Source organism: Oryx dammah, unplaced genomic scaffold, assembly GCF_014754425.2.
Source record: "Oryx dammah isolate SB20612 unplaced genomic scaffold, SCBI_Odam_1.1 HiC_scaffold_2, whole genome shotgun sequence".
Taxonomy (NCBI): domain Eukaryota; kingdom Metazoa; phylum Chordata; class Mammalia; order Artiodactyla; family Bovidae; genus Oryx; species Oryx dammah.
The window spans coordinates 192077977-192104029 of record NW_024070186.1 but is presented as its reverse complement, the minus strand read 5'-3'; the positions used below and the strand labels follow the sequence as shown (position 1 = coordinate 192104029).

Below are 26053 nucleotides of genomic sequence, written 5' to 3'. Positions count from 1 at the left end.
GTCATGGATCGGGAAGGAGGACCAGAGAGCACAGCCGGGACCAGGGGGCAGAGAGGGAGGGATGACCCGCTGGTAGGTTCCCAGAGAGGCAGTGGACTTCCTCTTGGTGGAGGGACACTGAGGCAAGAGTCATGTGCCACAACAGGGTGGGTTCCATTGTATTTAAGTCACCTTCTGACTCTACAGAATTGCAGGGACTCCCCCCGCCCCCGCCCCCGCCAAGGTCCAATCAGGATGGGGCCACACCTCCAGCTCTGCTTCACCCTCCTCCCTCCCTGCATCCCCTTCAAACCAAGAGAACCCGGGGAACGTCAGAGATGGAAGTCACCTTTTGACATCTAGGTCAGGCACCTTCTCTTGATAACATTTCCTTGTGGCTGCTGTGGGTCTTTGTTGCTGCGCTCGGGCTTCCTCTCTCTGCGGCGAGTGGGGGCTACTCTCTCGTTGCGCGTGCGGGCTTCTCCTGCTGCAGAGCACTGGCTCTAGGGCACATGGGCTTCAGTAGAGGCTCCTGGGCTCTAGAGTGCAGTCTCAGGAGTTGTGACGCTCAGGCTTGGTTGCCTCTCGGCATGTGGGATTTTAGTTCCCAAACCAGGGATCGAACCTGTGTCCCCTGCATTAGCAGGCGGATTCTTAACCACTGGACCACCAGGAAGTCCCGCCTTCTCTTAGTGGATGAGGAGACCGAGGCCCAGCGGAGCCCAGAGTCGAACAGGCACTCGTCCAAGATAACACAGTGTCGTTAGAGGCTACACCTTCCGTCTCCTGATCACCTGCTGGAGCGCTCTTCCCTCCCCACCTTGTCCACGTCTGAGGACCCGAAGACAGGAGGAGCCAGACCCGGGACCATGCCCCCACCTCCCTGTCTTTCCCCTCCCCTCTGCCAGGCTCCAGAAAGCCTTGGTTTTATAAGGGGAAAGGACACGGTGAAGGCGGACCCGTTCAGAGCCTCGAGGACAAATAGTTGAGGGTCACCAATTACCTGATCCTCAAAGACATGCCTTCGACTTCCTTCCTGCCGGTCCTGATTGTGCGGCCCGGCGGCCTCCCGGGATCCCGGCTGTGACAGCCATATTGCACACACATGTTCCCTAATAAGCCAATGCCGAAAACCACATTAAAATGAGCCTGGGCGAGGGAGTCACTTTGTAACATGCTTTCTTTTATTTTATTTTTGACTTGGAAAGAAGCATGTCTTGGCTGCTAATCAAAGAGCTGTGGGGGCCTCTTAGCAGAAACCAAACCCATCCCAGGCCAGATCTGCCCTCCCGGCCCCCACAGACAGTGACAGTGGGTCAGGCTCGAGGGACCTGAGAAGGGGACCCCAGACCTCGGGCAGGCCAGGCGTTGGGGGTGGGTCCTCGGTGCCAGCCTGTGTCTGCTGCATCCAGGCTGTGGGTCTCTGGATCGCTTTGTTCTTTCGGTTCAGCTGCAGCAGGGGTGTCTGGACTCTGTGTGTTCCCAGAAACACGGACTCCTTCCTATTAGTAAGTGGGTTCTGCAGCCCTCATCGAGAGAGTATGTTTAAGGATCTTCTTGGCACAGGAGGGGTGATAATGACCCAGGGTCCCACTCGGGTGGGACAGAAGTGTAACCCTGGCTTTACCTTGACTTGCTCCAAGACCCTAGAAAGATCCCGCTCCCTCCCAGGTTACCCGCGATAACTCTGCAAGATGGTTAAGACCAGATGGGATTTCCAGCCAGAGGGCTAGCATCTCAAATTGATGGGTCATGTGCTGAGATTCAGAGAAGGCGATGGCACCCCACTCCATTACTCTTGCCTGGAAAATCCTATGGATGGAGGAGCTTGGTAGGCTGCAGTCCATGGGGTCGCTAGGAGTCGGACACGACTGAGCGACTTCACTTTCACTTTTCACTTTCATGCATTGGAGAAGGAAATGGCAACCCACTCCAGTGTTCCTGCCTGGAGAATCCCAGGGACGGGGGAGCCTGGTGGGCTGCCGTCTATGGGGTCGCACAGAGTTGGACACGACTGAAGTGATTTAGCAGCAGCAGCAGCGCTGAGATTCACTCCTTTTCGTCCAACCACCCTCTGGACGTCCTGCTTAGATTCACACGATCCCCTCATCCCCTACATGTCCAAAACCCAACTCATCAACACTCCCTAGAACCACTTCAAGTTCTCTCTCCTCTTTTTTTTTTTTTAAATGTAATTTCTTGGCTGCACTGCACAGCACGAGGGATCTTCGTTTCCTAACCAGGGATCAAACCCAACCCCCTTGGATTGGAAGCTCAGAGGCTCAACCACTGGACCACCAGGGAAATCCCAGATTCTTCTTGCTTAAGGGTGAATGTTACTCTATTGACTGTTGAGTCCAGAAACCTCAAAACCCCAATACTTTCCTTTGCAACAGTTCCAGGGATCCCCAAGTCCTGTGTATTCACAGCCCTTGAACCCATCTTCTCTGGCCCCTGGTTAGACCTCACCCACCTATCACCTGGACCGCCCCAGCAGCTTCCAGTCCAAGCTGGAAACTGAACATTCCCCTCTTCCCTGTTTGAAATCCTTCTGGACAGAAGCCAAATGGCACCACCACTAGACGTGTCTTTGTGCAGCTTAGGAAAAGGTGCTTCTTTCTCAAGGCACTTGTCCGCCATCTGCTGGGAAATGGTGGTAATGAATATACAAATCTCGGCTGACTGGGTAGTGATGGCACCCCCTAGGGTTGTGCACGCACAGTGTCCCGAATCCAGACATCTAAGGGCCTTCCTATGTCCCGTGCCTCTGACCCTCTCACATCTTACCCTCCAAGGAGATTGAGCTGTCTGAGGCTCCAAATGCAAGGTGGTTAAAGATAATTAGGCAGACAGGATACAGCTCAACCACGCACCTGCTGTAAAGTTCCTTAACCTCTGCATCCAATCAGTTTCCTTGTCTGGAAAATGGGGATAAGAGGAAGACCGTCATCATTGGGTTTTGGGGAGGATTAAGTGAGTTAATATTTGTAAAATGTTTACAATAAGGCTTGGTGCATGGAAATGTTCTATTAGTATTGTTTGTCATCATCATCCCCAGCATCATGGTTGTCTCACATCTCTGTCCCTCGCATGCATTCTTCTGCTGGGAGAGGGCCTCTCTCCCACCGCACTATGCCCTTCTTTGCTTGGTCAGCTACTTATCCTTCATTCAGCTACTCATCCTTCAAGGCTTAGAAAGCCTTTCCTGAGCAAGGCCAGGCAAGCCCCCTCCCTTCCCTGCTTCAGGCTCCCCCAGCCCCTGAGTGACCCTCAGGCATAACCCTTATCCCTTAGATGTCCTTGAGCTGTGAGCTCCTTGCCAGCAGGAATGAGGTCTTCCTAGGCCATGAATGTTGAGGTCCCGGCTCAGTGTTGGCTTCAGAGCAGGAACTTCCCGGAGTTTTTCCTGAAAATCACTTCCAGCTCATTTTGAGCATTTTGCTGTTCCATACTGGGTTTTTTTGTGTGTGTGTGCGTGTATTGTTTTTTGGCCGTGCCCTGTAGCATGTGGGATGTGAGATCTTAGTTCGCTGATCAGGGATTGAACCTGTGCCCCCTTAACCAATTATTTTCTGCCTTGCACCGCCCCCTTCTACCTGCCTCTGGCAACCACCAATCTATGTTTTGTCTCTGAGGATTTATCATATTTATTCCTATAAATAGAATCACATAATATGTAACCTTTTCTATCTGGCTTCTTTCACTTAGCATAATGTTTTGGAGTTTGTCCACATTATTCCAGCCTTTTTATTGCTGAATAGTATTCCATCCTTTGTTTATCCACACATCTGTTGATGAATATTTAAGCTATTTCTACCTTTTGGAAGTAGTGCTGCTATGAATCGCCAGTATGTATGCGTGGTTGTTTGAGGACCTGTTTTCGGTTCTCGGCATTATCTAAGGGTAGAATTGCGAAGTCATAGGGTAGTTCAATGTTTACCTTAGTGAATAACCACCAAACTGTTTTCCATAGCAACTGGACCATTTGTTCAGTCCCAGCAGCAATATACAAGGGTTCCATATTTCTCCACATCCTCATACATACTTGCTCTTTTCTTTTTTTTTTTCCAAAAAAATCATTTTTGTTAACTGTCATAGAGGGTGTGCAGAGGCAGCTCCCTGCGGTTCTGATGCACATTTTCCTAACAACTCGTGATGCTGAGAATCTTTTCGTGTGCTTGTTGGCCATTCTTATACAGAAAATAGGCTGCCCTGATGGCTCAGTTGGTAAAGAATCCGCCTGCAATGCGGGAGACCCTGGTTTGATTCCTGGCTCGAGAAGATACACTACAGAAGGGATAGGCACCCCACTCCAGTATTCTTGGGCTTCCTTTGTAGCAATTCTCTATACACAGAATAGAGAATTATCTATTCAAGTTCTTTGCTCTTTTCAAATTGAGTTGTTTGTCTTTCTGTTGTCGTTCTGTAAGATATGTTGGACATTAGACCCTTTTCGGGATTTGCAAATATTTTCCCCATTCTGTCGGTAGCCTTTTCATTTTCTTGATAATGCCCTTTGATGCACAAACTGTTTTAATTGTGATGAAATCCAATTTATCTATTTTTCTTCTGCTGTTTATGCTCTTGGTGTACTTTCTAATTAATTGCCAAATCTAAGGTCACAAGGGACTTCCTTTGTGGCTCAGCTGGTAAAGAATCCACCTGCAATGTGGGAGACTGGAGTTCGATCCCCGGGTTGGGAAGATCACCTCGAGAAGGGAAACGCTACCCACTCCAGTATTCTGGCCTGGAGAATTCCATGGACTGTATAGTCCACGGGGTCGCAAAGAGTCGGACACGACTGAACAACTGAAATGAAGTAAACTGAACTGAAGGTCACAAAGGCTTATCCTGTGTTTTCTTCTATGAGTTTTATGATTTCAGCTTTACATTTAGGTTGTTGACCCATTTCAGGTTAACTTTTGTATATAGTGTGAGGTAGGGGTCTAACTTCATTCTTTGCATATAGATATCCAGTGTTCCCAGCACCATTTGTGGAAAAGACTCTTCTCTCTCCATTGAATGATCATCAGACTTTAAAAAAAAAAATTATTTATTTGGCGGCACCTGGTCTCAGTCACTGCATGCGGAGGCTTTGGTGTGGCACACAAATTCTTCATTGCAGCACGTGGGATCTAGTTCCCTGGCCAGGGATTGAACCTCGCCCCTACCCCTGCATTGGGAGTGCAGAGGCTCAGCCACTGGACCACAGGGAAGTCCCAGTTCTGGCATTTTTAAAAGCCTGGGTTCCTTCCTTGGCTCTGCCACTTCCTGGTGCGTGCTGTGGGGAAGGCCTGTCGCTCTCTGAGCCTCTGTTTCCTTGTTTGTGAGATGAATCCTTGGGTTTGCTCAGCCCTGAGGTGGCCTGGCAGCCCCAAGGGCTCCGTGTTCTGAGTCGTAATCGCCGTGGGCAGGCCAGTTCTGGGCTGGCTCTGCCTGTGCCACACAGGGGTCTCCCTCTCCTGGCCCCCATGCCTTGCCAATCTCTCTGTGGCTTCTCTTTCCTGTGGGTGGAGCTGCTGCAAATCTTCCTGGTCTGCACAGCCTCCCAGCACCCTCGAGTTGGAGTCAGGCTTTCAACCTTCTATTTGGGGGGGCGGGTAGTGACTGGGAGATGCTAGTTTTCTCATCCAGATTCCTGTTTATTTATTCTGCAACTCTGAAAGCATTTGCCCAGCACGTCAGAAATGAAATCCCCAAACCAGACCCAAGTCTTTGCTGTGTTGCCAGGGGTACACTCAGAATACCGCGATCCTGAAGATACAAGAAAATTCGTGACCGATGCCCACCCAGCATCTCCCTCCCTCTCAACAGTTCTTAATGGTGACTTGTCCTGTTATTTTCTTTCTTTTTTTAAGTTAATTTTTATTGCAGTATAGTTGCTTTATAGCATTGTGTTTCTACTGTACAGCAAAGTGAATCAACTATCCGTGTACATATATCCCCTCTTTTTTGGATTTCCTATCCCTTCAGGTCACTGTCCTGTTCTTTTCATTTCAAGGAAGAAAATTCACATCTGTGTAGAGTTCCTGCCTACTCTAGGCCTGGCTCTGTGTAGGGTGGAGCAGGGGTTCATGCCAGCTTGCTCCTGTAATTCCCACCACAGCCATGTGAGGGCAGTATAATGGCCCACACGACAGGTAAGGGCGCTGCCTCTCCCAGGCTTGCTCTTGGAAGCCCCGGGAAGTCCCTAGGAGAGGCTCCTTGTGCGCTGATGTGGTTTTCTGCTGTGGAGGTGTTGGGAACATCACGTTTCCACTTACCCTTCTTTTTAGGAGGCCCCTGAAGGAGCTCCTCAGACTTTTGCCAGAAGCACAAGTTCCATTTTTCCTCCAGCAGCTAGTGGTTTCTATTCTAAGGATGTGATTCTCTGCCTCTCCTTTTAAAAAGCCTAGCGCCCCATTTGTATCGGATGTTTGGCAGTTGTGGCAATCTTCCCAGTTCCATTTCTTCATCCGCTCACTCACCCCTGCTTTCTCTCTCTCTCTCTCTTTTTTTGGCTGCACTCGGTAGCTGAGCAGGGGCTACTCTCTAGTTGTGGTGAGTGGGCTTTGCATGGAGGTGGCTTCCCTTGTTGCAGAGCATGGGCTCAGGAATTGTGGTGCACAGGCTTAGTGACCCTGAGGCATGTGGGATCTTCCTGGACCAGGGATTGAACCCTAGTCCCCCACACTGGCAGGTGGATTCTTAACCATCAAGGTGGATTCTGGACCATCACAGAAGCCTATCTCTGGTTTCTTGGCCTTTCTGCCCAAGAATTTCCCCTCCTCCATCTCTCCCCCCATTTCTGACTTGCTGCACTGCGTGTATGTGTCAGCATCTCCAGCCACTCTTCCCTCGCTCCTCATCTGTCAGGGGTGGAACTGAACTGCCCAGTCAAGACAGTGGTCTTGACATTTAGAGGAGTCATGGATCCCCAACTCTAAGAACTGGACAAAACTTCAGACAGTTTCTCCTAAAACATGCTCAGGACGATCATCCTGCTTCTAGTTTCCAAGGGTTCCCTGATCTCTCAGTAAGAAACCTGTATCCAAGGTCCTTCAGCTTCAGTGGAAAAACGAGGAGACACCCCCTAATCCTTGCCAGATCCCATTCCACATGGGACGGGAGTCATTTTCTCAGGTCCAGAGTGGCCTGCACCTTTCTCAGCGGATCCTTGGGCATAAAGACTTTATTCTAATGGAGCAGTAGGACTTTGGGGACCCTCCTCATCCCTCATAACTGGGGAAGAAACCGAATGTCCTTGGGGGACAGAGAATTGTATCAAGGAGTTGGGCTCAAGATGGAGCCCCGCCAGCTGCTGGGTGACCTGGGACAGGGCCTGGCGTCTGTCTGATCCATTAATGAAAAGGTGGAAATGTAGTCTCAGTTGTATCCGACGCTTTGTGACCCCATGGACTGTGGCCTGCTAGGCTTCTCTGTCCATAGGATGGATTCTCCAGGCAAGAATACTGGAATGGGTAGCCATTCCCTTCTCCAGGGGATAGTCCCAATCCAGGGATCGAACCCAGGTCTCCTGCATTGCAGGCAGATTCTTTACCATCTGAGCCACTTAGGAGGCCATTGATGAAAGGGGGCTAAACCAGGAAACCCCTACTGGGAGCGTACTAGCTCAGAGAGTTTGGGTCTCCCTTTATAGTGAATGGATCAAAGGTTCCTCTGCCTCTTCCCATAAGTGGAGCTCATGTCTGTTTTCCCTAGCTGGGACTGAGTCACAAAAATTCTTTTATGATCCATTTTCTGGCCCCCACCCCTGTTTTTTTTGGAAATTCGAAGCAGCATCCTAAATTTCCTCGGCCTAATTTTAGTATCTGGAAACCATGGCCAGATGATGTCAGATTGAATATTAGATGCCATTGGTCTTCCCAGGCCGGGCTCTGCCACTAGCTCCCTGCAGCTGCCCCGTCCCAGGGGGGTCCTGTGTGGGCCTGGGAGATGTCAGGGTCACCAGCCACAAGTGGTGCTGAGGCTACAAGTGATGGGAGTCTTGCTTCTCCATAGGAAGTGCCCTCAGCATTTGGAACCCACTCAGGGCAGGCCAGGAAAGGTTTTCCCAAAGGGAAGGGGCAGTTCTCACTCCATTAGCAAGCTTTCCCAGAATACCCTACTGTGGGTCCAGAAAAAGCAGGCAGGATCCTCTTCTAAGAAAATGGACCCCGTCCACCTCCCATACTCAGCCCGGCACCACCTTCCAACAGCAACTTTTAAAAAATGAGTTCATTTATTTTTGGCCACCCTGCCCTGGCTCCTTTTAGGTGATCTTGTCTAACTCCCATCTCCTGTCTGAGTCTCTGTGTCCATTTCTTTCTTTAAATCTTATTTTATTAAAATATAGTTGATTTATGATGTTGCGTGAATGTCTGCTGTACAGCAAAGTGATTCGGGTACACATACGTGAATATGTATTCCTTTTCATATTCTTTTCCATTATGGTTTATCACAGGATATTGAATATCATTCCCTGGGCTAAACAGTGCATGCTTAGTCATTCAGTCATGTCCGACTCTTTGTGACTCTTTGGACTGCAGCCTACCAGGCTCCTCTGTCCATGGGATTCTCCAGGCAAGAATACTGGAGTGGGCTGCCATTTCCTCCTCCAAGGGATCCTCCCAACCTAAGAATCAAACCCAAGTCTCCTCTGTCTCTTGCATTGCAAGCGGATTCTTTACCTGCTGAGCCACTGGGGAAGCCAGGGCTATGCAGTGGGACCTTGTTGTTTATCCATCATATATATATATAATAGTTTACACCTTCTATCTGAGTCCATCTCTTTATCTTTATTCAAGATAAACAGTCCTTTTTCACAAAGGAAAGGATGCTTTGCTCCCTCCTGGCATTTGCACTTGGCTGGGGTGCCTCAGATGGTAAAGCGTCTGCCTGCAATACGGGAGACCCGGGTTTGATCCCTGGGTTAGGAAGATCCCCTGGAAAAGGAAATGGCAACCCACTCCAGTACTCTTGCCCGGAAAATTCCATGGACAGAGGAGCCTTGTAGGCTACAGTCCATGGGGTCGCAAAGAGTTGGACATGACTGAGTGACTTCACTCACTCACTGGGTTCTGTAGCCTTTGATCAAACCTGCAGTCTCCATATCCTGTCCCAGGGTGGGGCTGCAGTTGGCTCATGAACAGTGGTGCTAAATATGGGCACAGTCCAGCCCTGCCCAGAGCATCAAGGAACAATGGATTCCTCGAAGTCCCCCGGGGCCTCCAACCTCCCCACATGGGCCCCCAGTCCTTCCTTGCCCATTGCTTGGCTGCGATGGAGGAGTCTGTCAGTGGGGACAAGGAGGCCCCTGTCACAGAGATGATGTGCACAGTTCAGGAGCCAGAGAAGGGCAAGGTCTGTTTGGGGGACCACAGGCCATGTGATGTGGTGCAGAGGGAGGCTGTGGAGAGGGGAGAGGTGAGGGAGACGGACTGGAGGGTCCAGAGGCCACTCTGAGGGTCTTTTTGTGGGACTCTATCTTTTTTAAAAATAGTTAATCAATTTTGGCTGTGCTAAGTCTCAGTTGCAGCCTGCGACTCCTTTGCATGCATGCAGGATCTAGTTCCCCGACTGGGGATCGAACCTGTGCTCCCTTCACTGCAAGGTGTAGTCATAACCACTGAACAGCTGAGGAAGCCCCCCAGATGATCTCTTGGCCTTAGAACACTATGAGTTCCACCAGCACTTACGCACCATGTATTATTATTACCCTGTGCTTGGATCTGGAGAAGGCAATGGCAGCCCACTCCAGTACTCTTGCCTGGAAAATCCCACGGAGCCTGGTGGGCTGCAGTCCATGGGGTCTCGAAGAGTCAGACACGACTGAGCGACTTCACTTTCACTTTTCACTTTCATGCACTGGAGAAGGAAATGGCAACCCACTCCAGTGTTCTTGCCTGGAGAATCCCAGGGACAGGGGAGCCTGGTGGGCTGCCGTCTATGGGGTCGCACAGAGTCGGACACGACTGAAGCGACTTAGCAGCAGCAGCAGCAGTGCTTGGACCAGTAGGAAGATGGTATCCTTTTGCCTTTTTCATCAGCATGTTCAAAAACCATTTCTTTTACATTTTAAATTGAACTTCAACTTGGAAAAAAATCAGGGAAGAAGTTGTCAATCCTTCTGTACCTCCCCTCCAGGGCAGGGACCAAGTGGGGGCCCCCAGGACTTACCCAGGCTCTGTAACCCCCCTGAAGTTCCAGTGGCCAGTAAGCCAAAGAAGCAGAGGGTTCTGACCCTATGGCTGTGGTTGCCATTTGGTAGGTGGGGATGTGGACCAAGGTTTATACCTGAACCAGAAGAGGGCGATGGGTGGGCTCCTGTGTTAAGTGATAGCTGAGACGTGGTGAAAGAGGAGACCGGAAAAGTCTACCCCTGGCTCATGACAACAAGGAAGCTTGCATGTCTGGACTCAGGAAAGGAAAAAATAAGCCTGAGAAATCAAAGCCTTGGGCCTCAAGCTCCCCCAAATTCAAGACTGAAATTTACCCTCCATCTGGGACCACCAGGTTGGTTGGAACTATAGATGAGTCAAGTGAAAAATCCCAAATATTAGTTATTTTAAATCCAGCCATGCACGAAAAGAAATAGATCGTGACCAAGGAGAATTTAGAAAATCTATTCATGTGATTCAGCTCACAAACAGTTTAAGGATACAATTCAACACCTCTTCATGATGGAAACTCCTGGCAAACAAGACAGAGGAAGGAACTTAGGACTGCATAGACCTCCGCCACCGATTCGACGGCCAACATCACGTGCTGGTGTGAGTGTCAGTAGACTTGCCCCCCTTTGAAAGTTGTGAGTGGGATACAGAGGTACCTATCACAACTCCACACCATACCTTTAAAGGAATTAAAAGCAAATGGTTTGGGAAACTTCTGTCTGAGAAAAGGCAGTGTTACCAAATGCAAAAAAAAAAAAAGCCTCACAAGCCACGACTAGGAGGAGATATTTGTAGTGCAGAAAACTGGCAACACGTTGGCATCAGAAATAAAGAACTCCCCTGAATCAATAAGAAACAGCCAATAGAGAAATGGTTCAAGAACATGGACAGGACTTTCACAGGCTGGAGGGGAGGTGGTGGGGACAAATGGCTTAAAAACTTATGAAAAGATGTTCAGCCTCATTAGCAGTGTGGAAAATGCAGATCCAAACCACAGCGCGAGGGTGTTGCACGCCCACCGGACTGGCAGACTTCTGTAGTCTTGGATCGCTGCCTCTCGGGGCTCCGGGGTGCAGGGCTGAGAGGGTGGTGTTGCAGGAAGGGGGACCGAATGCCCCCACTAATAGGGAGGCTCATTTCTGGACTCCTGTTGTCCTTCAGGACTTGGCTGAGGCTGTGCCACCAAGGGGTCCCTAGCTGTTTGGGTCCTACCCCAGCTCATCCCCCCACCCCAGGCCCTTGGGGTCTCCAAGACTGTTTCCTTGGACTCTGCTGGCATCAAGGCCCCTTCCCAGGCAGCCAGATGTGTCTCTGGCTGCAGCGCCCGAGTCTGGCGTGCAGAGCTGAGTGGAAGAAGAGAGGGAGAAGGGAACTGGGGGTAACTGGGTTAGACCGCCCCTCCCCGGCACTTGGACTGACCCCTCCGCTGAGGGAATCTGCGCCCCAGACCCCACCACCGCATCTCTAAAGCTCGGAGGGGCTGGAGGGAGGAGGGCGGGGCTCTCCTTCCCCCTCACAGGGCAGCCCAGCTGAGAGCAGGGAGCAAGCATCAGACTCCGAGGCCCTCCTGGGGCTGTCCCCTCACCTCCCCTGCAGTGGCCCGAGCCTTCTTGCATCTGCCACTTGGTGAGTCCAGCTGGGCTCCCAGGAGCCTGGGGTAGGACCGGTGTGGATGAGAGCCCTGCTCATGGAACAGAAGCTTCTCCCGCGGCTCTAGCCTAGCATCTGGATGTGGGGCCAGTAGGAGCCCGATCCAGGGACCACCCTTGGTGCCTGAGCAGAAGGTTTCTTGCCCCTTCCTCTAATCTGCACGCATGTGGAGCAGGTGACCATGGGGCTTGGCATTTCCAGATCTTGGGCCACGTTTTACCTTTGGGGGCTGAACCATCTCTCGCCCCTTCTTAATTATGGGGATAACATTATCTCCCTGGGAGGCTCTCCTGGCAGGAGAAAGGGACAGCAGAACTCTGTAAGGTATTGGGCTTCCAATAGTGCTGTATGGATTCACTCTTACTATAGTGTAAATGACTAAGGGGGAGTAATGGGGTGCCTGCCCTGGGATGGTGAGAAGGTGCATACCCAGGACTGAGTTTTAGCCCTGGGTGGACCATCACCTCAAATGTGTGACTGTGGCCACAAACGACATACCACCTCAGATCTATTTTCTCACCTGTTAAAAGAAAAGGCCCATTGAGGTAGGCCTGAGACCCTTCTGGTCTTTACAATTGTATGGGAGGTTTGTTTTCTAGTATGGGTATAAATATATCTGCCCCTTCTCTGCCCGAGGAGGTGGCCTTGATTACCCTCATCCTCTGGGCCAAAGCAGCTGAAGTTCAGAGAGTTAAGTCACTTCCCCAAGGTCACACAGCTTGTTGAGGTGGAGGGCCCAGAGAGAAGACTAAGCCTTGAGCTATTAGGCAGACACTGTAAATCCTGAACAGATGCCTCTCTGTTGTTCAAATGTGTTTTAAACTATCGGGTCAGTAGGGGGAGGGGAAATGTCTCTAAGAAAGAGCCAGATTGTGTTCGAGTGATTGTCCAGGCTGAAAAATACAGGCAATTAGCAGAAAAATCCACCCTCAGTGAAGGTCTGTGTCTGATGTGGGGACTGGCTCCGTCAAGTGGTCCTTTAGTTGCCATGACAACCTCCTCCAGTGGGGAAGGATGTAGTCCAGGTGTGACCCTGGGAATCTGGAGTTTTGTCACCTGCCCACTCCTCCTCCTTCCTGGTTTCCCTCACCCCCTGTCTCGACAGGAGGCCAGGTGGCCTGGGCTAGGAGGGGGGGTAGCTGGCTAGTGCAAGGTGGTCCCTGAGAGATGGGTATGCAGGGAGCAAGCAAGTCAGACCTGAAAGAACATAAACCCCAGACATTGCCTAGGGGAGCTGAGCCCAGACTGCCCCATGTCACGAGGCAGGAAACTTCTGTGTGGTCACTATATCCCCCACTGGACATGGGATGGGCCTCATCACGTGCTGTTCCCTTGAGTGGCTGAGAATTGGGGGTGTGGGCACCAAGACGCGTCTCCCTCTTGTCCACCTTGAGCCCCGGGGTAGGTGGTGCCTGACATTGGGGTTCTGGGCTCCCACCCCATGCAGTCAGAGCAGCGTCTCTTTGACTTGTTATCCTTTGACGGCCCCAGAAGCCATGTGTATAGGGGAAGAAAACCACCTCTTCTTTTTAAAAAGGTATTTGAGGGACTTCCCTGGTGGTCCAGTGGCTAAGACTCCACACTCCCAATGCAGGGGGTGTGGGTTCGATCCCTGGTCAGGGAACTAGATCCCACATGCCGCAACTAAGACCTGGCACAGTCAAACTAAAGAAAATTATTATTATTATTTTATAAAAAGAGCATTTGAAAACTGCTGCTCTGAGCCCTTCTTTGGTAGGATGTCAGGCCTGTGATCTCTCCAGCCTGGGATTCTTCCTCTGATAAAGTACTTGGGAGCCTTTGGGACGTCCTTGGTGGTCCAGTGGTTAGGACTCCGTGCTTTCACTGCCGAGGGTGCAGGTTCAGTCCTTGGTTGGGGAACTAAGATCCCACGAGCCATGTGGTGCAACCGAAAGAAAGAGAGAGAGAGAGCTTGGGAGACTGGGGTTAGAGGAAGCACCCCACACTCACATCCCAGCTCCCCTGAACAACGTTCAAGAGGTAGATGATGCTGTTAAGAGACCAAGGGCTTTCCTGGAGCCCAGCTGATCCATGAATTAAAGCTGAAGCCACCTTGGGCCTTCCCGTACCTTTGGAGGAGTAGAGACCCTGAGAGGGGAAGGGGTCTGCCCAAGTGCACGCAGGGAAAGATCAGAGCTGCTCCCAGGAGGTCCTCCGATGCCTGGGGGTCCCCCAGACCTCCCGCCCGGAGACTTTGAACTCTACCACCGTTTTCCTCCGAAAGCTCCAAACCCAAGTGACTCTGCCCACTTCTGGCTGTCTTTGGGGCACCTCGTCCGTTTCCCTAAGATTAGAGCTCAGCACCTGCCTGAGCCTGGACCAGTGATGCAGGATGGGGAGGCCCTGCCTCGGGTCCAGTGCCATGGGTGATCTGCCCAGCAGAATCAGGCAGCCTCTCCCATATTCTGGAGGCCCTTGTTCAGCCCGCTTTGCTTTAGGGCTCCTGAACGTTGACCTGGAGCTCGGAACCCTGTTAAAAAGGATCCTTTCCCACTGACACAGGACGATAGTGGCAACAGTGACACCACATGTCCAGGGGGTGGGGAGTCAGAGCTGGTCTCCCTGGGCTGCGCCTGGTGTCATCTTTCAGACCCAGGCAGGGCCGCCTGCCAGCGTCCTGGGACCCTGGAGATATTTATGATTTCTTTCTGGATGAGGAAAAAAGAGAGACAGCACTTCAAACAATAACTTCAGATTAACAACGCAAAGCTCAGAAATCCACCCAAGAGAAGCAACCGGATCGGTGAACCCTGAAAAATAAAACGTATGCAGGGGTGTCCTCCCCTTTCTCAACCCCCCAAATGACTGCAGAGACTAGATCTCTTACTTCTTTAAAAATTTGTTTTAAATTTATTTGGCTGCCCTGGGTCTTCGTCGCCGAGCGGGATTTTCTCTAGTCGCGGCGAGTCAGGGCTGCTCTGAATTTGCAGTGTGGGGGCTTCTCATTGCAGCGGCTTCTCTTTTTTCGGAGCACAAGCTCCAGGGCACGTGGGCTCAGTGGCTGTGGCTCCCGGACTCCAGAGCACAGGCTCAGTAGTGGGGCACGGGCTTAGTCGCTCCGAGGCGTAGGGGATCTTCCCAGATCAGGGATCGAACCCATGTCTCCACACTGGCAGGCAGATTCTTTACCATTGAGCCATCAAGATAGCCTCTGACTCTCTTATTTCTGGATAAACCCCCTCTCGAGTCCTGTGGGACAGTCCTAGGAGTCTGGAGATCCCTCCACTGAGCAAACGGGCACACAACCCCTTTAATCCAAGTACCCCCAACTGTGGGGACCCCCACTCCAGGAGAATTCTGAGAAGGACCAAGAAGTCCTTGACCTTGGAGAATTCTGGCTGCTGCATACTCATGGATTTCTGGAGACTTCTCCCAGCTGTGCCAGTCAGTCTGAAGGGAAGTCACTCCGCAGTGACTGGAAACAGTGCTGATGAGAAAGACATTGCATCAAACAAACGTGGGTTCAGTCCCTGGTTGGGGAACTTAGATCCAGAACGCGAGGAGCAACTAAGCTGGCTAAGAGCCAGCGGTACCCCCACCCCCACCGCCGTCACCCGACCACCTGCTTTGAATCCAGCCGCTGGCACTTAGTAGCTGTGTGACTTTGGGGCAAATTACCTAACCTCTCTGTTAGGTAAGCCTCTCTGTCAGGAAGCCTGGGTTGCTTCATCTGCAAAACAGATAATAAAGGTTCTTCCCTCATTGGGTTGTTGTAAGAATTAGACAAGTATACGTGAAAAGTGGTATATTGGGTCTCGCCTTTCTGTTAGCATCTGGCACAGAGTGAGTGCTCCATGAATGCGAGTTGCTTTTTCTTCTTTTGATCATTATTATGGCCTGCGTGGCTCCACACGGGCCCGACCCTCTCTGCTATTGTGAAATCGGAAGAGAGCGTTTCCTCCCTTCTTCCCCTCCCACCGAGACATGAGCCAGAAGGTAATGAACTTCAGCGTCCAAACGGCTTTCTTATCTCTACCTTAAGCCCCTTCCACTTCTCCTGGCCTTGGTGGAAATGGAAACCAGCTGTTTGCGGGGGCAGGAAGGAAGCTCCAGGGACAGAGTTGCCAGGGCTCGCTTGGGACACATGACCCCTGCCCCCTGAAGGAGGAGGACGGTCCCTTCCCTCCCCTGCCCAAGTTCCCTGAGATCCTCCAAGGTGGGCCATGTGGACAATGAGCTGAGGGTCTCCTTTTAGGCTCACCCCCTCCCCCAAGGTGCACTGCCTCTGTCCGAGAGGATGCATGAGCTTCTTTGCAGCCCCATGTGACAGAGGGATATGGCTGCCCCACTTTTCAGAATACAAGAATGGATGAGACATGGACCCACAGGGAAGAGGGATGCACAAGATGTTCCCCAGCCAGGCTGCTGAGTGCTCTAAGCAAGGTGTATATTGCACTCTTGGCAATGAATAGGAAGGTGGCTGCCTGGGTCCACCTGGAGTGGTCAAGGAAGGCTCCCTGGAGGAAGTGGCGCTTCAGTAGGAATTTACTAATCATTGGAGTGGGTTAGAATCTATTTCTGGATACGATAACAAGACAGGCAAAGGCCAAAAAACTAGAAGAGTGAGGGGTTCTCAGATCATGGCAAGCAGCCCATTCGGGGGGACGGGGGCTTTCCTCAGGGCGATGGGGAGCACGGAGGGTGACATGTCAGATTGGTGGTTTAGGGTGAGCAAGGTCAGGGTTAGACATGTTTTACACAGACCACGCCTGTGTACCAGCATCATCGTCAAGAAAGAGACCATTTTCATCATCTTAGAAGTCCTCCCCCTGCCTCTTCTGATAACTGCCCTCCTCAAGGTAACCACTGACGGACAGGCCACTGCCTTCGAGCTGTCCTGCCTGTGATGGAACTTTCAAGAAATGGACTCACATGCGTGTGTGCTCTTTGGGGTCTGTCATCTCTGTGAGCTCATCCACTGGGTGGCATATGGTTTCTGTGTAGTATTCCATTTTGTGAATATTTAGTTTATCCCGTCAGCCACCAATGGGAATTAAAATTTTTGGTTATTTTGAGCAACACTGCTTATTCTTACACAAGGCTTTTGGTGAAATTATTTATTATTTTTGTACCTAGAGATAGAATTGCTCCTATTAGATGAAATTGCTCATCCCTATTAGAAACAGCCACATTTTTAAGATGTGGTTATTCCATGGACATTGCATGGATACTGTCTTAGAGTTCCAGTGGGCCACACCCTCTTGGATACTTAGATACTTGCATTGTTAGTCTTGCCTTTTCAGCTGTCCTGGTGGGTGTAGTTTAATTTGCGTTTCCTGATAGAGCTAAGGAGTTGCGCCCCTCTACATATGACTCAGCCATTTGGCATCTTATTTTGTGGTTTTATGTTTTCCAAGGACCTTTCTACTTGATGATAGGCTTTTTCATTCTCTTAATGCTGTCTTCTAATGAAAAGAAATTCTTACATTTAATGCAGTTCATCTTATCAAAGCTTTCCTTAATGTTAGTGCTTTTTGTATTAGAAGAAATCTTTGTCTATTCTGAGGTCATGAAGGTAAGTTACCTATATTTTATAAAAACTGTGTCGGGTGTTATTTTGTCTGTTTTGTGTTTTTGTTTTGGCTGCATGGTGTGCGAGATCTTATTTCCCCAACCAGGGATTGAACCTGTGCCCTCCACAGTGAAAGCAAGGAGTCCTAACCGCTGGACCACCAGGGAATTTCCAAAAAAAACTGTTGTTTCTCTTTTAACAGTTAGATCTACAATGTATCTGGAATCGACTTTCGTGTGTGGCGTAGGTTGGGGGATCAGATTCTTTTATTTTACTTTTCCATTTTGATATCCAATTGACCCAGTACTCTTTACTGAAGTCCTTCCTTTCTTGTACTCATATATACCTTTTTTATAAACCAGGTGACTGCGGTAAGTGTGAATCTATTTGTCTGTCTTTGCACCAATAATGCCGCATCTTAATTACTGTAGTTTTATAATAGATCTCAGTTCTGGTTGTATAAGTCTTCCACTTCTGTTCTATTTCATCTTCGCATTTGGCTGTTCTTGGACCTTTGCGTTTTTGTATATATTTTAGAAAGAACCTGAGAATTCACACACACAACATACAAAAAAGCCTTCTGAGATTTTGAATGGGATTGCATTGAATGGATAGATCAATTGGGAGAGACTTAACGTACATAGTATGGCACCTTCCAAGCCATGAGTATAGTATATCTTTTCATTTATTTGAATCTGCTTTAATTTCTCTCAGTGATGTTTTATAATTTTTAGTAGGCTTATTCCTAGATAATTTGATGCTGTGTGACTGGTATTTTAAAATTTCACTTTCTACATAGTTATTGTCAATGTATAGGAATATGGTTGATTTTTGAAAACTCTATAATCCTTGCTAAATTAATTTAGTAATTCCAATAATTCCTCTTTAGATTTTTCTAGGGCAAAGATGTTTTGGGGTGTGGTCCAGCCGTGGTATAAGACCCAACAATCTTGAACTCTGGGCTGGATTTGGAGGTTGAGAGAGAAGAAGATGGACTTGACCAGTCAGATTGGCAGAGTCTGTAGGGCCATGCACGCGTGCTAAGTCGCTCCAGTCGTGTCTGACTCTTTGTGACCCTATGGTGAGCCCGCCAGGCTCCTCTGTCCGTGGCATTGTCCAGGGAAGAATGCTGAAGTGGGTTGCCTTGCCCTCCTCCAGGGGATCTTCCCAAGGATCAAACCCATGTCTTTTATGTCTCTTGCCTGGAAAGCTGGGGGGATGCAAAGACCACTGACTTCCCCCATGTCTAGTCGCGGTCCAGGTGCTGTTGGCACATCGCATGGAGAGTTCTTCCCCAGCCAGGGCACCTAGCCTAGCCCACCATGGCCGTATGGGAAGGGAAGGCCGCCTTTAATCAACAAGCTGGGGGACCTTGACTACGTTGTTAAACCTCTCTTGAGTCTCATCTTCCTCACTCACAAAAGGAGGGACGCATGCCGGGGTATTTCTGCCTCTCACCTCATAGGTGACTGATGAACCTTGGTGAATAGTTTTCACTCACCTGTGTTGTCTCTTTTCCCCATGGGGGTTTTCTGAACATTGCTGGAAATTTCTGCAGTCCAGAGGATGCTGGTGTGTGTGGGAGGGTGGGGGGTGGGGTAGGTGGCCAGCTCCCACTGTGCTCTGAGCAGCTTCAGTGCAGCTGGTCCTTTGGGGATTTTTATTTCCATGGCAAGGACACCCATGTAAGGCTGCCCCTCTTCAAGAAGGAACTCAAATTACTTTTCAATAAAAACTCTTGGCAGAAGTTCCTGAAAAACTCTGGCCTTCTCTGTGATCCCTGATATAGAAAAGGATGGAATTTAATTATTCTGTCCTGTCCACGAGCCCCATGGCTGGGCCTGGCATGCAGCCACTGCTCTGTCCGACCAGCAGGCTCCCCACCCCCGCTGGGGTTCATTGCTCTGGCATGTGTGAGGGAACACAGGGGAGACCTAGGGCAGGGCCCCAACTTCAGCCTGGCCTTGCCCTTTTCACCCTTCCTTTTGGGGTCTGTGTCTTAGAAAAGTCCCATCTGTCTGCAGTTACCTGGGCAAGCAGCTCTCTACAAGTTAACTGGAGAGGTGACTTCCCAGGCCCAGGGGAGGTATTGATATTTTACAAAATTCCCATCAGGGCCTCTCTGCTCCCCACGAGGCTAGGCTCAGAGCACCAGAGGGCGGTTAAGAGCTTCAGGCTGAATTGGAAACATCAGGATTGGAAAAATCTAGAATGATCATGTCTTGGTGGCCCCAGGAGTCTGGGGGTCCCTAGAGACCCTGGAACTCCAGCCTGCAGCTGGCTTGTTTCCCGCCGGCTCATGAAGAGATACAATTTTGTATATTTTCCACGCACCATCTTAAGCACCTTCTGTGTTTTTACCCAGTTAAACATTTAAATTAAAGATCCCCTAGAGAAGGGCAGGGCAACCCCCTCCAGTATTCTTGCCTGGAGAATCCCAGGGACGGAGGAGGCTGGCGGGCTACAACCTATAGGTTTGCAAAGAGTCGGACACGACTGAAGTGACGAGAATGCACGCATGTATTCAATATATTCAATATGTATATTGTTTTGAAAAGGCCAATAGCCCTTCAAGGCTTACCATGAGAAAGCGTTCTCAGTACCCCTCTTTACCACCAGCTTTCATTCCCTATAGTCAGGCTTTTTTGGGTGGGAGTGGAAAGCTTACCTCCATTGTTCTCATCACATTAGGGAAATTGAGGCAGCTCAGGACCCTCTTTTCCTGCGGTGCCCTGTGGGTACTCATGGTTAGTCTAGCTGGCCTGCCCCACCCCTGTCCCCGCAGCATCTTACCCTATTGACCTCCTTGGAACCGTCTTCCCCTTGGAGTCTTGGCTAGGGTCAAGGGTCTCCCAGGGGATGTGGGGGTCTCCTCCAGCCGGGCCCCACTGGATGGGCTGCGGGTGACACCCACCCTGTGTATGCCCCCTGCCTGCAGACCACCTCTGAGAGGGTAGATGGGCCTCTGGGGGAGGGCCACCCTGGCTGCCGCTATCGGCATCTCAGCTGCACAGTGGACCGACTCTGCCTCTTCAGGAGTCTCTGCAGCAGCCAATTCCTGCCCTGTCAGCAAAGCCCAGACCTTGGGAGTCTGATCTCATTCAGGGGGAGGGTCCTGACTTCAAGATTCAGAGCCATGACCGGAAGCAGTGCTGGCCAAAGGCACGTGGTGGGTAGACTGGCAATCACGCTCTGCAGTGGGTAGTCTGAGGCCAAGGGGGCAGAGGGCAGGAGCAAAGAGCCTAAGACCCCTGGAGCTGGTCAGTGTAAATCCCTTTGGGGCTTCCCTGGTGGCTCAGTGGTAAAGAATCTGCTTGCTGATGCAGGAGACACGGGTTCGATCCCTGGTCCAGGAAGATCCCACATGCCTCGGAGCAACTAAGCCCGTGCCTTACAACTAGTGAGCCTGTGCTTGAAAGCCCGGGAACCACAGCTACTGAAGCCCCCTCATCCTAGAGCCTGTGCTCCACGATGAGAAAAGCCACCGTGAGGGGAAGCCCGTGCACTGCAGTGAGAGTAGCTCCCGCTTCCTGCGACTGGAGAAAGCCCTCATGCAGCAACGAAGACCCCCGCACAGTCAAAAATAAATACAGAAATAAAACTAACTTAAAAAATATAGACCTCTTTTACAGATGGAGAAACTGAGGTACAGAGAGAAAGCGGGCCTCAAGCCACACAGTGAGTTAGCCGCCTCTCTAGCTCTCTCTCTACTGACCACAGTGAGCAGTCAGTTCCTCTGTCTCTCTCTCACCCACACACCCCCTCACTTCCAATCCACATAGACTGGCAAAGATCTCCAAGCTCAAGTTCTGCCTGTGTCCTAGCTGCAAGGAAACGCTCGCAGGCCCGCGTGTGTTAGGAACGTGGGAATCCTCAGAACCCCAGAAAGTGAAGAGTCTGCCTCTCAGGGAGGGGAAACCAAGGCCCGGAGCCAGGCGGGCAGGGCCTTGGCTGGTCACACAGCCAGCATTGCCCTGCCAGGCCCGTTTCCATAGTTCCACTGCCCCGAGGAATAATTAGAGAAAGTTAAACATGCATAATTTAATTGCTTGTCGATGACAGGATGCCAGGGGAGCCATAAAACCCGCCCAGCCTCAGAGTGCCTGCCCAGGCAGGTGGCACGGGAGGCCGGGCTGGCAGCCTAGGGCCCTGCCCACTGGTTGGGCCTCTCTCTGCGGCTGGGGCGCCGGACCCCTTCCCAGCCCTCCCCATACCGGCTGACAGCCAAGCCGCTCCCTGCCGGCCGACCAGGATGCCCAGTGCCAGCGCAGACTAGGCCCGGGGCCCTGCCCGCTTTCCAGAAACAGGTTCCCGTGCAAGCCCAGGCTCGCCCCTCGCTCTGCTGACCGTCCCCCCTGCAGGGCATCCTGTGTGTTGCCTCAGATCCTGGAAATATGTTCATGGCCCACGAACACCTTGGGAACGTTCACTGCGTGGATTTGAGGCCCGACTGACACCTCACCCATGGCCATCCTGCCCCACCTTCTTCCTTCGGGAGGGGGGTCCCCAGGGTGGGGAGATGCCCTCTTGCGTGTGCAGGTGATGAAGCTCAAGCTGGAAAGTTCTCCAGGCCAGCCCGCTTCCAGAGTCAACTCCCTTTTTGCCCCATAAGATGCTCTTGGGCCTCTGCTGCAAGGGCAGTCACCCCATTCCCACTACCCTACCCCTTGCCCATCAGTATTGGCACAGGGTGGGGCTCCCTTGGCGATCTGGTGGTTGGTTAAGACTTTGTTTTCCCATGCAGGGGGTGCCGGTTCGATCCCTGGTGGAGGGGCTAAGATCCCACATGCCTCGTGGCCGAAATGCCAAGCAAGATATGAAAAGCGAAGAAATGTTGTAACAGATTTGATGAAGACTTTAAAAAATAGTCCACATCTAAAACAAAACTATACGAGCACAGGGTCACCAAGGGGCTCACGGGCACCCACCGGGCCTCCAGGTGGAGGAGGGGGTGGCCAGGGGTGGGTAGGGGACGGGGTGGGGTGTGAATGTCGGGTGGAGGACGGATGAGTGGGTGGGTAGATGGGGAGAGGTGGGGTGGGTGGCATGACACATGGGACCCTTGTTTTGTTTCACTGTCTGTCTTTCCCACGAAAGGCCGCTTTCAGAGGCACCAGGATCCTGCAGTATTTAGGAAGGGGCAGTGAGTGGCCCCTGGGAGTCCTCCCGTGTGTCTGGCCTTGTTGACTGGGGGCCTTTGGGTGCCTGGCCATTCTATAGGGTACGCATGCGCGCTCAGTTGTATCCGACTCTTTGCGACCCTTTGGACTCTAGCTCACCAGGCTTCTCTGTCCATGGGATGTTTTAGGCAAGAATACTATAGCGAGTTGCCACTTCCTCCTGCAGGGCACCTTCCCAACCTAGGATTGAGCCTGCGTCTCCTGCAATGCCTGCTTGCAGGGCAGGTGGATTCTTTACCCGCAGAGCCATTCCAGAGAGCCGCCCTTTCCATGCCAAATTGTTCAGGGGGCCTCCCCAGATCTCAGTCCCCATGGGCTTTCCCCCTCGGGTGGATCCCGGAACCCAGAGAGGACCATCAGCCCTCGTTGCTCTCCAAGCCCTCCAGGGTCTCCTGGGACGTGGTCACGCTGTGCCTTTCCCCTGGTGACTCATCCCTGAGAAGCCTCCCTGCCCGTCTCTCCACTCTGTGCTTTGTACCTCTTTCTTTGTTTACCGTCCCTTTTGCTGGGAGGAGTTGGAGGGAAACATGTGTGTTCAATCCCCCGCGTCTAACCAGAAAACCACCTCCTTTCCTGCCGGTCCTTTGTGAAGTCCTGCCCCATCCCCGAGTCAGACAACTGTATACATTCTTCTAGTTGTTTTAAAGTTTCAGTGTTTATACCTCAGTCTTTAATCTCTTTTATGTATCAGGGTTACTGAGAAGGTTTTATTGGGGGAAGAAAAAGAATTCTGTTTCTAAAAAAAAAAGGCTTATAAGCCACAGACTGGGCACAGCCCAGGGTGGATGGGGAAGGCGATGAGGATGAGGGGGCCCCTGCCAGCCCACAGAAACCCAGGTAGGGCTGGTGAGCAGAAAGTAAGGGGCTGTCAGCCCCCGTGGCCCCAAGGCTGGGCACCCCTGGGGAAATCACAGCCTGAACCACCTGTTCCCAAGGTCCCAAGATGCTGGGAGTCTCGTTGCATCTCTCACAGGACAGTCATTATTTTAAAACAGGGACGTTTCCAAGGTGGTTTGCGTTCAGTGACAAAGATGCAGGACTTCTCCAAAGACAGACAAGGCTGATGATGGGGGACGGGGACCCCGCTGGTGAGCATGGGGGCCTTGCTGCAGCCAGGGGGCCTCTGAACACCAAATGGGTTGTGCCAAGTTACCCTAATACCTCTCGTGTGTCTGCTTGACCAGAATGGGGTGCCTGTGGGGTCAGGCTTTGAACCGAGGGAGGAATCTAAGCATCTCTTGACTTCCAGAGCAATAAAAGCTCTTAGGAACAGCTTTGAACCATCTATTTCCTCATTAAAGCTCCGGGTCTCTGGAGGAGACAGACATAAATAGATGATTACAGCCCAGGGAGATATGTGCCTGGGAGGTTAAACATTACTGGTCTCCTAATTGGCCTTCCGGCTCCGGGGCCCTCCCGCAGCCTCCCACGATACACTCTGCTGCCAGAGTGTGCTTTTAAAAATGAAAATCTGACCTTGGCTTTTACCCCCTCCAACAGCTGCCCATTGGTCTCAGGACACTGCCAGGCTCCTCCCCGTAGGCTTCCTGCTCCAGCCTTGGTGGTCCCCAGGTGTGCACCTGTCCACTAGGCTGCTGGAAGACTGTCCCCGGTTCTGTTCTCCTCTGGCGTCAGCACTAATTCTTCCTTCTGTGGAATCTGACCAATCACTGTGCATCCCGCAGTCCTCACCTTAGATGCCACTGCCTCCAGGAAGCCCTCCTGGGCCACCCCCAGCCGAGATGGGCTTTGGCAACCCCAGATAGGCTACTCACTGCAGTATTCTTGGACTCCCCTGGTGGCTCAGCTGGTTAAGAATCCCCCTGCAATGCGGGGCACCTGGGTTCGATCCTTGCGTTGGAAAGATCCCTTGGAGAGGGGAAAGGCTACCCACTCCAGTATTCTGGCCTGGAGAATCCCATGGACTATATATCCACGGGGTCTCAAAGAGTCAGACACAACTGAGTGACTCTCACTTTCACTTTTTTCTGTTGCTCTTTTGCATGTTCTGGTCTTACAGCCCTTACCAACCTGTGTCTTTTTGCCTGTCCCCTTCCTCAGACTGTAGTTCTCAAAGTCAAGGATTGTGTCTCATTTACTACCCAGTCATTAACTATCAGATTTTTTTTTAATGGCAGAGTTTATTAAAAAAAATTTTGACGTGTGTACACTGCTATATTTATTTATTTACTATTTATCCTTGGCTGCTCTGGGTTTTTGCTGCTGCGCGGGCTTGTCTCTAGTTGTGGCAAGCAGGGTCTACTCTAGTGGCGGTGCACGGGCCTCGCATTGCAGCGGCTTCTCTTGTTGTGGAGCACACGCTCTAGGCGTGTGGGTTTCAGCAGCTGCAGCACGCAGGCTCAGTAGTTGCGACTTGCCGGCCCCAGGGCACGGGCTTCGGTAGCTTTAGCACAGGAGCACATTAGTTACAGCTTGAGGGCCTTAGAGCGTGCAGGCTTCAGTAGTTGGGGCCTGCAGGCTTAGTTGCTCGTGGCATGTGGAGTCCTCCCAGAACAGGGATCAAACCAGGCCCCCTGTACTGTCAAGGGGAGTCCCATCCACTGCACCACCAGGGAAGTCTTCAGATATTTTTTGACCCTCTACTCTGTGGCCAGGCAGCGAAATTCATGAACAAACAAAATAGATAACGACCCCGCGCATATGACACTCGCAGGCTGACGAGGCACCCCAGGTGCTGGCTCAGACGATCCGCAATACTCTGTGCTGTGGATGCCCAGAAAGGAGGCTCGGAGGTCAGGCAGGCTGCCTGGAGGAGGGGGCACTAAAGATAAGGCTCGAGTTCTCCAGGCAGCAACTCAGAGATTGCCCTGCCTGCCTGAGCAGAGGCTATCCTGCCTGGCCGGGCTGCTCTCTCCCCAGCATCCACACCACTCTCACCTCTTCTCTTTCAGAATGCATGAACTGTACCCGGCTCAGTGACATGAGTGAGCGGCTGACCACGCTGGAGGCCAAGGTCAGATGGTCTGGGGATCCTGGGCCTAGGGAGTTGGAGAGGGAGGAGCTGGTGTCAGCCCCAGGGAGCCCAGCAGGCCTGAGCAGCCTGGTCCCCGGGGTTGTGTGCTGTTTGGGGCCTCAGTGGCTCTGGGTAATTTTCTGTAGGCTGGGCCAGCCTCCTGGGGTGGGAGAGGGGAGTGGGATGAGTAAGAAACCTGAAGATCCCAGACAGCAGGCTGGTGTGGGTGTGGGCCTCGATGTCTGGGAGAGCGGAAGCCCAGATGCTGACCCCTCGGTGGAAAGAGGAGGGAAGTCGCTGTCCCCCTAGGGCTGCTGGCCCCAACTCGGGCTCCTCCTTCCTGGTCTTGCTCGGAGCTGGGCTCAGGAGCTGATGGAGGAGGAGCTGCCTGGCATCGTCTACATCAGGGGGCAGAGGGGTGGAGCAGCTCACCCCAGAGGCAGAGGGGCTCAGTAAAAGCCTGGTCATTTATCTGGGAGTGGCCCCAGGCAGCAGCGGCGAGGACAGGACTCAGAGAAGGGGAGGATGTGTGAGGTGCAGGTGTGTCGGGGAAGCTGCCCCGTGGGGGCACCTGGGGCTCTGTCCC

At 51.6% G+C, this 26053-nt stretch overlaps 1 protein-coding gene and 1 non-coding gene across 3 annotated transcripts in view; one reads left to right on the top strand and one right to left on the bottom strand.

Annotated features, from left to right (window-relative positions):
* COL26A1 (collagen type XXVI alpha 1 chain) overlaps positions 1-26053 on the top strand; it is a 165984-nt gene that overhangs the window by 117541 nt on the left and 22390 nt on the right. For both annotated transcript variants that reach the window (XM_040261834.1, XM_040261825.1), the window contains exon 4: positions 25406-25467. In XM_040261834.1, the coding sequence (XP_040117768.1) occupies positions 25406-25467 (62 nt within the window). The remainder of the gene's footprint in view (positions 1-25405; positions 25468-26053) is intronic.
* TRNAE-UUC lies at positions 17408-17480 on the bottom strand. Its single transcript has one exon. It is a non-coding gene; the product is annotated as a tRNA-Glu (tRNA).